At 36.3% G+C, this 13,770-nt stretch overlaps 1 protein-coding gene across 1 annotated transcript in view; it reads right to left on the bottom strand.

The window, feature by feature from the left end:
- The window catches only part of Thsd7a (thrombospondin, type I, domain containing 7A), a 437,646-nt gene that overhangs the window by 87,412 nt on the left and 336,464 nt on the right, over window positions 1-13,770 (bottom strand). The window contains exons 8-9 of the mRNA NM_001164805.1: window positions 9,784-10,018; window positions 6,090-6,205 (exon numbers count right to left, since the gene is read on the bottom strand). Of these exons, the coding sequence (NP_001158277.1) occupies window positions 6,090-6,205; window positions 9,784-10,018 (351 nt within the window). The remainder of the gene's footprint in view (window positions 1-6,089; window positions 6,206-9,783; window positions 10,019-13,770) is intronic.

A 13,770-nucleotide genomic window follows, 5' to 3' on the forward strand; every position in this document is an offset into this window, starting at 1 on the left:
TGAAAATTTACTCATAACAGTATCCTTTTTCATGAACTCAAGGTGTCCCTTAATACAATGGCAGGCAAATGATGGGAGCCATGCTTACAGAGGACTCTTGTGCCAGACAGAAATGTTGATCAGGTCCCAGTAACTCCGAATGACTGTGCCTGAGAAGTCCTTTAAAAGCAGCAACAATAGAGTAGAGATCTGAGTCTAAATCTAGGACTACTAAGCTAACATTCTTGATAGCTGAGTTAGGGAGTCCTTTTTAAAAGGCTTTCAGAAGCTTGGGATGAACAATTGGGGAAAGGAAGAAAGTAGATGGCTATGTGCGCCTTGTCCCAATTTAAGCTTCTGTATTAGTGTAAATTGTGAGCACTATTCCCATTGTGTGTGAAGCATGTTTATAATGACAATAATTATGTTAATGAATAATTGGAATACTGTAGTTAATGGAGTAGGGAATTAGGGACTGGGATTGCTGGCAACCAGGAATTGAAATATTTGGGAACACTGTTGTGGATGTTTAGTTATAAGAATAAACATTTGAATACCAGCTCTGTATTTTTATAAATTTCATATGATTTCATAGAAGATCTAAGAAATGTCAGTAGTAATTTCTTGTCACTAATATTTCTCTATTGTATTGTTTAAAGGACTTCTAGTTGCAAGCCCGGGTGATGAACGCCTCTATCTATTTAGAGATAGGAGCATTTTCATTTCTCTTGATGCTTTTCAGAATCCATTGTGCTTACGTTTTTGATTTTGCTCACTGGAATCTCAGAGCTAATTTTCATCTCTACTACAGGAGGCTACATTAACTGTGATTTTCTTTCTCTTCATTCCTTTTGTATTTTCCCACTTTGGTACTTTTTTCCGCCTTTCCATTATTTTGAATATTTCTTTTATTTTAGGATATGCTTAGGATCAATATTTTTAAGAAGAGTATGAAAATTAAGTATACTTCTGGTTATTTGGTTAGCATCTGAGGAAGGAGTCTTTATTTTTTATTTTCTTTATTCTTTATTTTCTTCCTTCTGTCTCTTCCTCCTTCTCTCTCTCTCTTAGTTTATCTTCTTCATTTGGAAAAAGATCACCAACATATGAATCTTTGCTTCCCTGATAATCAAAATATTTAGAGGAAGTCACTCCTAATGCTTTTTCTAATGCTTTTTAATTTGCATAAGGAAATCAAACACAGGATTAAGGCCAAGGAAACAGGCATTGGCAAACATAATGAGTTCAGCATCAATGGCAGCTTATAAACTCAAGTCCTTAAGCATCAGCTTTCCAGATGTCACCTGGTAACTAGTCAAGCATGTTCCAATGTACATGTTGCTTTCTTTTTAACTTGTTTCTACTTTGAAACACATATGTTATCTAACATACAGGTTTGCAATATTCCTCTGGTATCTTTTTTTTTTTATTCAGACTATACATACACTTATATGTTACAAATCAAAGCTATGGGTATTTTTCTTTTTTAATTGGCGGTATAATGACAAATATTATATTTATTCTTATTCAGCATTCAAAATCTTTTATCTCCATAGGATAAGTGTTGTGTCCTGATTAGACTGGAACACTTCAAAGCTGTAGCAGTCAGAGAAAAACTTTAATGGTGTTACACAGGAAATATTATGGCATCCATGTTTTTTCTCTGGTGATAGCTAAGTGCCTGCTTGTATGTTCACTTTAGGACTGAATAAGGATATAAACCTTTAACTATAGATTCTATATGGGAAAAAAGGAAATTTATTCACAACTTCTTATAGATTAGAATAACAAGTTATATCTAGATGTAATTTATATTTTAAAGTACTCATTTTTTAAAATTCAGGAATAATTTTTGAAAGTTAATAAGTACACACCCACTTGAGGACTACTCATGAATAATTTCTGATCTTTGTTGACAGTGGTTTTTTTTTCTTCAAGGCATATCATGGAATGAGAAATAAATAAAATTTCAAATGTCTTGTTTTTATTCTTCCTTGAAATCTAAAAAAGTTTGTTCCATTTTCTGTAATACTACCTTGTAACTTTACGCCTTAAACTGATTTTAGAAGAAGGACTGCTCCAAGTTCTAATAAATACAAAATACATATAAAATTAGGCTTTACCTAAAAATTTAAATTCATAAGAAGTACTCCATTCCAGAATTAGTTATTTTTTGTCATTGCCTCTTACTGAACACAAAAGAAAATTTTAATTATATGCTTGATAGTACAATTTCAGCGTCACTTGAATTAGTGTCATTTTATAACAAAATAGTGAAAAAGCTAGTCCCAGGCTCGTGTTTCATTTTTCTCACAACAAAGGACTCGCTTTCTGTGATCTGTGATCCCAGACTCCTTGTGCACAGTTGTAGAAGGCAGCAGGGAAGCAGAAAAAGTTTCTTTAGGAGGACAAAGAATCTTCTACTATTTTCTCTCTATCATTACCCAGCCCCTTTTATTTCTTCAATACACAGTTTTGGTTATTACTTTTAAATCTAAGAGCCAAGGATTATGATCTTTGAAAATTTTTTCTTCTAGAAGTCTTAGCATATAACTTTCACTGATATCAGATAGAGCTAGTCTGCTGTCCAAGTGAGTGAGTGAGCCTTTGCCCAGCCAAGTAGATTTCTACCTATAGCATCCATCACTAAATGGAGCCCCTTGTTTCCACTGCATTCTTATACAGAAGGGTCATTGTCACTACAGAAGCTTCAAGAAAGAACTGTCACCTAGAGGAATAATTAACTAGATATGACCAAGTGATCAACATAATTAAATCCACCATACCGCATATTATAACAACCCAGCTGCCAAGTGTTCCTTCATTATCATTCAGATCCATAGCACTGTTCACAGGCATAATCTATTACCATTTCTCATTTCTCTCTGCCCTCTGACATTTCTATCCATACATTTATTTGGAATAAACTTGATTTCTCATTTTCAATTTCTTCATTAAAATCTTCAACACTTCCGTTGACAAATGCTGGTTAGTTGCAATTAGTTGTTCCCCCTTCTTTATCTTTTCTTTTACCTTTACGATTCTCCAACTATCCTAAGCTTCTGGCACTAACCTTATTTCCCATTGATCTACCTTGTAGCAGCAACGTTCAAGATACTTCACAAATTAGTCCCCTTGACATAGCCTTCACTACAATCCTTTCCCTTTCTACCTCAGCTCCACTTTCATTTCTCTGATAGCAACAAGTTCATTCCATTCTATCACTGTCTTGAAAATTATTATGCCTCCATTCACTGCAGGGCATTCTCTGTATCATATCAGTTACTTGGTCTTCTGTTAAGGCAGTGTTATAACCATTTGTGCTTTCATGTACAAACATTTTATATACTGACCATTTTCTAACTTGAAAGTTCACCTAATATTTATCTTAATAAAATGCTTCAAGTTTGGTGGGGCTCACACATATTTTTATAGCACTTTGTTATGATCTATTGTTGAGTTTTTGACCTCATTTCCATCTTAACTCAACCAATATCAGAAGTACTCATAGCTCTCCTTGGCATGCTATCTCTCTTCTCTTGCATTGTCTTGGAACAGTCTTGACCCTGATGAAAGCCAATTATTTTCTTTTAATTTTTTTCACATTAAGGTTGCTGTATATGAATTAAGTTACACTGACATCCATGTCAAGGAATTTCTTTGTAAGTGCATGGCTAAATCATAATTGGATCCTGCCTAGACATTCTACCATAGGTTAGTAGCGTGGTTGTCGTTTTCCACGTGAAGTTGCTTCTCTTTACTCTCTCCCTTGATTCTTTGACTGAGCCCCATGCTCAGTTATGATTCTTTTTTTCTACAAATTAAAGGATTAGAAAACTAGTAACCTCACACATCTTGTTCCTTCAGAATGTGATCTTGTTAACGGCAGAAACCATATATTTGGAAATATTATAGTTACTTGGAAAACACTACAGAGTAAAAGATGAATGATTGCTTTTAATGAAGTGTTGAAGCACTGAAAATAATAACCTGATTAAGAAACTCCTAATTATTAATATTCAGTTCAAATTTTCTAAGAAAGTTTTATTCAATGGTGATTAAATATGTTTCCCAGCAATTTCTCAGAAAGACTGCTTCCAACATACCAAACTAAAGCACTTGCCACATAGTGAGCACATGTAAGGGTGCTGGGCCTATTCTTCAGGATCAGGTAACTATTATAGCCTAAGCCAAAACCTGAATCCAAACAAACAGACAAAACCCACAATGTTTTACATGTAACGCAATATGGTGTAATGTAATGTATATCCTTCATCACTGAGGTAATGAACAGAACCAATGACATCTGAGTCCACAGACTAAAAAGTAAAGTATGTTACTTAATAAGGACCAAACCAACAATATCAGATTTTCTGTGGCTTTTAGGAAAATAAAGAAATAAGATCTTAAAATCTATTTTTAAAAAATCAGAAAATGGCATTGTTTTTTATAAAATTCATGTTACTAACATTTTTTTCTCCTTTCTACAGTTAAATGAATGTTTATTGAACCACTACACTTTTTACAAAAGCTAATGTGAGTGGGAGTTATAGTTCACATGTCAGAATGGCTAATGGGCTTGACCTTCAACAGCATACTAACAAAAAAACCCCATGTGCAATGTATCTATCATTTCAGCCCTTGGGAAGTAAGACCAGGAACATGAAAACTCTAAGATCATCTTCACCCAGTTAGTAAGTTCAAGGCCAACATGGAGTAAGTGACTGTCTCTCAAAACAAACAAACAAACAAACAAACAAACACAACAAATTAATGTCAGTCACCCTCCCCCCCCCCAAAGCTACTAAGAGGTTACCAAAAATTAAAAAAAAAATTAAAAGAATATCTTCTTGCTCAATCAGCAGCTTAATTTGATGCAATATTTCAGTGTACTCTATAAAACACAAAAATAAATTTCCCAGATGTGGTTATATACACCTCTAATTCCAGAAACTGACCCATTAGGCACAACAATTCCAAGGACTATGCGAGCCTGCTCTACAGACTGAGGTCCTATCTCCTGGGCACAAACAAAATTCCCCAAACTTCTGTCTCAACTATACACAATGATATTTTGCAAAATAATGAATTATGACTTTTAGAATATTAAATGGTTTAAAATAAAATTCAGAAAGTTGAAAAGGTCATTAAGCTAGAAATTAATTTTTTTTTTTCGAGACAGGGTTTCTCTGTGTAGCCCTGGCTGTTCTGGAACTCACTTTGTAGACCAGGCTGGCCTCGAACTCAGAAATCTGAGTGCCTCGGCCTCCCGAGTGCTGGGATTAAAGGTGTGTGCCACCATATCTGACTAGAAATTAACTCTTAATTACAAATCTCCCATGGGAAGCAAGATGCATGAACAGGAGGAAAACCTCGAGTCACTGTACATGTTTAGAGAGCACACAGGAAACCAGAAAGCAATGTTATCTTTCACACCGAGAAAATGTGCTGTTACTGGGTAAGTGGGAGGGAAAGTGTGAAAACCCCTCTCAGTGGGAAAGCCAAAGAACCATGTCCTGAAGGGAAATGAAAGATTTATTACGGGATCTTCCATGATAATAAAAAGTCTTTGCACATCACAAAAGCCAAAAAACCAAACCTGGCAGCGAAGAAAGAGTCTTGGAAATGCCTCATGGCACATTAAGTGTTGGCAGGGAGACAGCTTGGCCATTTTTCTCTTTGCTTTATTCCCATCCCTGGGCCACATAATTGAATCCTTAGCAAACTTGGTCTGGGGCTATTTCTTGCCTGTAAGTAGTTTAGAAGCCATGTGTGCTGGTGGGCACTGGAAACTCTCTTTAAAACTTCAGAAGACCAGTATATATTCTTTCAAGATTGATGAAAGATAAGATTTATTAATAAGATCTAGAATCATTTCAATCTGAGGCATATAATGAAAGATCAAGGGAGTTTTTAGCTAAAAACTTACTGCTTGTCAGGTAGTCTAACATATTACTATTTCTAGGGAGAAATCCGAATGATTTGACATTCAGGAAAAGCCAGGACAACAAGGCTCTGTGTAAGAATCACAAACATTGCTCCTCCAGAAGTCAGACATCCTGTTGAATAAGGATTCTAGGTGAAGAATCTCCATAATCAATCCTCTGTACCTTCTCTGCATGAAGAGGGGCATGGAGTCCAGTCACTGTATGGGGTCACGACACAGTCCTTCCGACAAGGAAGCAAGCAGGGTCTCACTGTTTCAGGCCGAAGGCTTTCAGGACACCTGGAACAAGCAAAGAAATTAGTCAGCCTTTAACAAGCCACAAAACCAAGAATCGTAATTTCCTTCCAATTTTCGTTGCTATATGAATCCCAGTCAGCTCATGAGCTTCTGTTATTCAGCTTTCAAGGCTGCTTTTATGAAGCGCCACTCAGCTAACTTATTTCTCTCCAATGATACCTGCACGAGAGTACTCATACAAATATGTAGACTTAATGACATTCATGCTCTCTAGAAGAAATATAATTTCCTTATCCTTCCCTTAGGGTAATCTTTTTACTAGTAAATATGTAGTTTCTAATATACAGAATAAAAAATTTTGTACGATTTCAAATTACCCATGTTAGGATTCAATTCCTGTATCTGTAGCTAAATATTTCATAACAGGACAAAAACTATCATGACAAATATTTTCTAATAATAATTATTAATAGTAGTATTACAATCCTGTGTATGTATGCATGTGTGTGTATAGAATGTATGTGGGCAAGGACATGTGACAGTGGTTAGTTGCTGGTTCTGGAATTGAACATAGCCCATCAAGATTGTTTGCGCTCTCTCTCTCTCTCTCTCTCTCTCTCTCTCTCTCTGTGTGTGTGTGTGTGTGTGTGTGTGTGTGTGTGTGTGTCCCTCTCCCTTCCCCTCTCTCTCATTTTTTTTTTATTTTATTTTTTTGTGGCAGGATCCTTCCATGTAGCACTGGCTGACCGGAAACTCACTATGAACTAGGCTGGCCTCAAACTCAGAGATCCACCTGCCTCTGCTTCCTAAGTGCCTGGGTTACAGACAGGTGTTTGCTGTCAGACTAACTTGCATATCAGTCACCTTTAAAGAACTAAACTGTGAGTGAGTAAAATGGTTAACACCATTGTTTCAAATAATTTTTATAGCATTTACTGACACTTAATTTTCAACATATTTTGTAATTAGTTGCCTACATGTCCTTCCTCACACACAGATATGATGCTCTTTTCTATTGTAAAAATTTGAGTCTTTAGAACACTGGGCAGGAAAAATATTTAAGTATGAATCACAGAAATTGATGTGATTTTACAATTTAGAATTTTATAAGACTGGACTTATAATTTAATTTAAAAACATTCAAAGAATTCTTTTGGGATTATGGAGCCACTGGTCAGTAATTATCATTGAAAGCAATTCTTTTAAATGAGGCATTTTATAACTTTAACAATGGGAGGCCATTACTCAACTGCCGCCTCTTCAAATATGTAGCCCGAAATAAATCAATGAAATTTACAGTGTTGTCATTGACCCTCCACATATTCTTTTAGTTTGGAAATAGCCACAGCAAGATACTTGGCTAACTGTGGAGAGCAAAATTACCAACAACAAAGTCACTAAATGAACACACGAAGATAAATTATACAGCCTAGACTGCATCCAATAAAATGAATTCCGACTTCCTTCGGTGAGGCAATTGTTTCAGTCAACATGCTGCTGTTCCCGGGAACTGTTTGTATTTAGCATGTGTGGTTTAAATCAAAGAATTGATTCCTCCCCCCTCCCAATCTTACTCAAGGTCAAATTAAACAGATGTGATGGGAGTTGAAGTTTGTTACTTGGGAGGATAGATAAGATCAATAGCATTGATTTTGCCATCTCCCAGTAATCTATTTTATTAAGAAGAGTTTAAAACAAGGTTCCTATTTGCATTTCTGTTTCAAATGGTTTTCATTGGAAAGCATTCACTGAATTTAACCTAGGACTTAAGGAGAAGGGCAATAACATTCTCTTTTGAACTTAAATATGTTTGATTTAATTTCCTACCGTTTTAAGGGCAAAGGAACCCGACATGATCTAACAAATCTATGCATGCATCTAGATCATTGAAAAACAGCTGAAGCCACATCGTAAGTTTTTTGCTGGATTACTGTGGTTGTCTGATATGATGCATCAGGACACACTTCTTACTGCATGACCTCATGAGACTAGATCCATCAGATCTTCTACACAGAGGTCCTTGGTCACATATACACCCTTAACCCCGGAACAGTATTTTATTTTGTAGTAGCTCTAAGTTGCCACTTTGGAAAGGCCTGCAAACAGAGAGAGGAAGCCTTCACGAATCAGTATAACATCGCTCATCCTGGTCGAGTGAGCAGCACTTCTCTCTCTGCTCTAATCTCAGCAAGATCCAGGCTCCTCCAGACATGGAAATTTTACCCCCGCTGCTGTTAGCACCATTGCATTTTAGTACATTGCAAATTAATTTCCTGAGTCAAATTAATAACAACCTGGGTATAATTTCTATTAACATATTGGTTTGGGGTTTGCCAGATGAAGTGTGAAGAATGGTCTCTTTGGTATACATTTTCAAGTATATTCGGAAATATCAAATGACATAAATAACTACACCATGAATCTAAACATCTCGAATATCTGGAATGCTAGCCAGATAAAAGTGCTTAATGGGTCTCTTGTTTATAACCGCTGGGGTTTTCCATATGTCAGATAAATAATTCTCATCCCCTTGGAATATTTCCTAAAACAAAACTTAAAATCATGTCTCTGGAAAAGTGCAGAGAGGGAGAAGGGTATGTAATGCAATTGTGAAGTGGCTAAAAGAGGATAAGAAGAAGAGAGAGTAACCTGGATGCCTTGTATGCATCCACAACATTGCCGAAGAGCTAAAGGCACTGAAGAACATACCATTTCATTATATAATCTTTTCAGTTGACTTTGAAAATCAAAGCTAATAATTTGGGAAATGCAAGGCCATAGTGAGAACTATGCCAAACATGTTGGTTCTACTGTCTATGTTCCATATGGCTAAGGACATTTGAATTACTAGGAAAGTTATGCTGTTTAAAAAATTAATAGCATGTCCCCATGAAATATTTTTTTTTAGAAAATGTCTTAATTTTTCTATAAGAATTGATTATCATCCTCTTTATACCATTACTCATTTTTTGCTTATCATTAGCATAAGGCACTCTTAACACCTCAAGTCTGTTTTTTTTTTTTCTTCCTTGTTACCATCTTCTTAACCCATAAGAAACGGATGAATTTTCTACTAACTATAACAGCTATCTTGTCCCAAGTTTCTCTATTGAAAGTAAACAGTTGCTGGTTTTACCACAGAAAAAATATGTTTGGCCTTACTACCAGTGCTATAGTATTGTGTGGGCAAATGGAAGTCAGATCATAAGATGGCTTTTACTCAGTTAAATAGATTGTCGACCTCCAAGCCTAGGGATATACAGTAGGTCACAGATGACCTCCACAGCTAGGACTTTGTATCCTGTCATTATTGATCAGACAAGCCTAGAGCAAGCACCTCTTTCTTTACCTCAATAGCTTAATAAAAGCAGACTGTGCTACAAGAGAATTGGAAGTGGTGACCAGATAGAAAGGTTTCTACAGAATTTATGGATCCTAGGTACAAGACTCAGAAGTAGTTACAGCTTTATCAGCAACTAACACTGAAAGCAAACATATCTTCTTATGAGGAAAAATTATGACAAGCATCAGAAAACTCCATTTAATGAAGCAAGCAGAGCCCAGCCAGTCCTCTGTGTGGCTAACCGCAAGATTTACCACTGTCATTCTCAAGTCCTTACTTCTTAGGTCCCACTTGGCCCACGTTGACTCGCACACAGATGACTTTTCGTGTCTGCATGCCCACAGAACATGAGGCCTCCCCATTCCATGTTGTGGTCGTATTGAAGGATGACACCGATGTGTCCTCTATACACTGACCCCAGGGACCAGTTTGCCAGTGGTACACAGTGCAAGGATGCTCATTGCAGCTGCGCACCTCTTGCAAAGCACTGATGTTAGGGCAGCGAATTCCACCTACAAAAGTGGACAATGACAACAGATTAGATGGAAAGCCAACAGGAACTTCATCATTCTCTGTTCCCCCAGGAATTTGCATGGCTGATAACAATGACGATTACCACTCAGTAGGCCCATAGCATGGAACCAGCACACTACTTCAAAAGGTCAAATTACTCTTTTGCAGGCTCTAGCATAAAATACAAAGCATACAGAATATATATTAGATAGTGAAAAAAATCCAGGACATTAAGGAGAAATTTCTTGAGAGAAATCCAACATCAGGTGCTAGGAAACCCATAGTATTGTTAACCACAAGCAACAGACAACTTCAAGCCATGGATAAGAATGTCTGAATGAGTTTGCAAGAATCATTTTCTAAACTGAAAGTCTTAATCCAAAGTTTTAAGTAGTGCTTGCTTGAATGTATTAGTGCTAAGGGTGGTAGCAAGTGAGTCTGTTAAAGGTGGGTAAGAGCTTAGAGTCTTCTGGAGTATTAATAAAAAATGATAAGGTAGTAATATTTGTTCAAAATTATGATGTCATTGGCAGTTCAGTTCACCTTCACTTTATATATTCCGAAGAAAAAGAAATGGTTTAAAATTAAACTAACAAACAATACTTTCTGCTTAAGGCTAATTTTGCATAATTATTTAAACAGCTTTCTATGACTTAAATCCATCTCTGTTTTGTATTATACTTTTGCAAATTGTACAATAAAGGATAGTTTTAAAGTTCTCTATTCAGGGAATAGAGAAGTTTAAGATTCCTTGAGTCAGTTTGAATTCATTCACATTAAAATCTGTATTCTTTATAGTATCATCATTTGTGACACCAAAGGAATTGGCAATAGCAGATAATTTTAATTAAAATTATTATATTTATTTGTGAGTTTGCATGTTTGAGGGTATTGGGAAGGGACATGCACATGCCATAGCAAGGTCAAAGGCGACATCATGGAAGTCAGTCGTCTTTTTCACCATATGGGGCCCAGATTGAACTCAGGTCATCAGACTTGGGGGCAAGTGCCTTACCCTCTTAGCCATCTTATACCTAACGTAAGCATTTTATAAAGATATATCCTAGGATCTGGAGAGATAGTTCAGCCATTAAGAGCATATGTTGAGATCCAAATTTGGTTCTCAGTTCCTATATCAAGAGGCTCACACCTGCCTATAACTCCAGCTCCAGGGGGTCTAGTGCTTTAGGACAGCCCTCAAATGTAAACCACCTGCCCCAGCCCATACATACAACAAATAAAAAAGTTGTCCATTGTGATTGACAGAATTCTCTTCTAGGATACTAAAGCCTGCCTGTAGATTTTGATGCTGTTACATTCTTTTCCTGTTAGTCCCCAGGAAAGGAATACATGATCTTTGTCATGTGCTAGGCAAGGCTTCTATCATGGAGACAGATCCCCAGTCCTATTGGATTCTTAACGGCACCACAGGATATATTAAAAGCCTTCATCAAATAACTAGCATTTCCTTTTTCCTCAAGTATTATTTAGCTGGTTTTGATTGCATCCCCTTTCACATATTTGAGACTGTTATTTACAGCCAGAACAGCAATGCTCACTATCACTATAAGTGGTGGCAAGTATGTCATAGTTTTTGCTTTGCTGATGCCTTTCAAGAATGCATTCAAGGTACAAAGAAATAATGCTGAGGATGTTAAAGGTATGATAGACACATCTTTAATTAGTGGACTGTGGTGAGAAGGTTAACATTCTGAACTCATTATGTGTCAACCCTAGGGTATGAACTCGAGAGGTGGAGTCTTAATCTGAATTTACAACTGTCACATGAATAAAAATTATTGGGTATGTAAATGCAAGCATTTGAAATGATGTGGCCACTATATTAATAAGCAATTTAGGAAGATCATACATTCTTTTAATGTATTATTAAAGGCGGGGCTTAGTGAATTTCATTACTCATTTCATTGATGATTTGATTCAAGTGGCAACAACAGAGATGCTCTCCAGGGATGACAAAGCTATATTTGCAAACTTCCCTCTGATCAGAAGTTTAATCAATTGGCAGTTTGTTAATAACAATTTAGAGTCATTTATGCACTGTTGAATGTGGTTTCAGACTTGCCTGTTCTGAACATTTTCATTAGTGTCCCTTCTTCACGACGGTGAAGACATCTGTCACATGTTATATGCTGTCTGCTATCATACAGCTGGGTGACCTTGGCAGCCCAGGGAAGGAAGTTTAGGAGTTGAATACACTGAATTCTAAACCATGCTAATTGGATTGGGGAGAAATAAGAGAGCATGCCTCGAGAGCCTTCCTCTGGGTGCTAGATGTAGTCAACATTAACAAATGCACATAATCATACATATATTATTATATGCTATATAATCATACAATGATTATATACACTTATTTAACCGTTTCTTCACATGTAATCGTAAAATTGCTGATCAAACATTAAATTTCTGTACCTACACTGTTTTCATTATAAGAATAAGTATCCTGTTGAAACCGATTTTAAAGTTCTAAATTGCTTTTGACACTTGAATTGACTGGTTGGTTTTGGAGGAAAAATGATAAGGAAAAAAAAAAAACTTCTACACCATCAGCATATGTCGAGAAACTGCAAGATAGCTTGTTAAGTTTATAGACATAAAGGCTATTTATTTTCTCGCCCTAATCCACATTAAATCCACATCAGCATTTTGAATCTGATATAGGATCCTGGCACAGATAAGCCCCAGTGTGGTCTTAATTATTACAATATTGCAAGTTTGAAAGTCTAGTTTGGAGAAGCAGTCATTGTAGCATCACTGCATTGGTTGGGGAACAATTTTATGTTAGAAAAACTGATAAATATAATGTTGAAAATATCTATTATTTATGGGAGATATAATATTCCCTTTGGGAGCATTTCCACAGTCATGGAAAGTTATAAAATGTGAACTATGACAAAATTAGCAATAAGTGTGAAAACGTCCTCTTATGTGTAAAATGCTTTACACTCAAACTGCTACTTAGATCTTCTATCATTGTGGCATCAGGAAAGACTTTACTGGACATGAAAGAAATTCCATTCCATAAATAAACATTTAGAGAGGAGGTGGGAGGAGCTGCGAGAGGCAAAGGTTGAGAAAAATCTATTTTCAATAAAAGGGAAGAAACAAACTTTTGTGTACATATAAATGTGCCAGCTCTTAGATAAAACTGCTATATTAAAACCAGATGCATTGGGCTAGGGAGATGACTCAAAAATATGGATACTTGCTGTTAATGTGAAGGCTCGAATTCAAATTATAGAATTGATATGAAATGCTGCATTTGGCTGCATGATTCAGCAACTTCAGCACTGTGAGGCAAGAAACTGAGACAAGAGGGTGGTTAGGTGGCTGGGCCAGGCCACCAGCCCAGACCCAGTTTTATCAAAAGACCCTCTCAATCATATACAAATAGTGATAATGCGGGGGACCTGACGTCTTCTTTAGGTTTCCATGCATGCATAGCCTCACACATCCACACAAAAACCCCACACATGCATCTGCTTTATATACACAGAAAAAATCAAGTTATGTGCAAATACCCGTGTACATATAACACACACATATGCTCTACATACACAGAAAACAATCAGACTATATCAAATAAAACATAACTATTCTTACCCACAGCAGCCTTGCAAAAGCTTTTTTATTACACACATTGTCAGAGTCATGGAATTGCTGTTTGTGGTATTGACATATTTACAACTGATAGGATAGATTTAAAAAGAGCCCTATATAATATGGTAAC

The sequence above is a fragment of the Mus musculus genome, chromosome 6, assembly GCF_000001635.26.
Source record: "Mus musculus strain C57BL/6J chromosome 6, GRCm38.p6 C57BL/6J".
Taxonomy (NCBI): domain Eukaryota; kingdom Metazoa; phylum Chordata; class Mammalia; order Rodentia; family Muridae; genus Mus; species Mus musculus.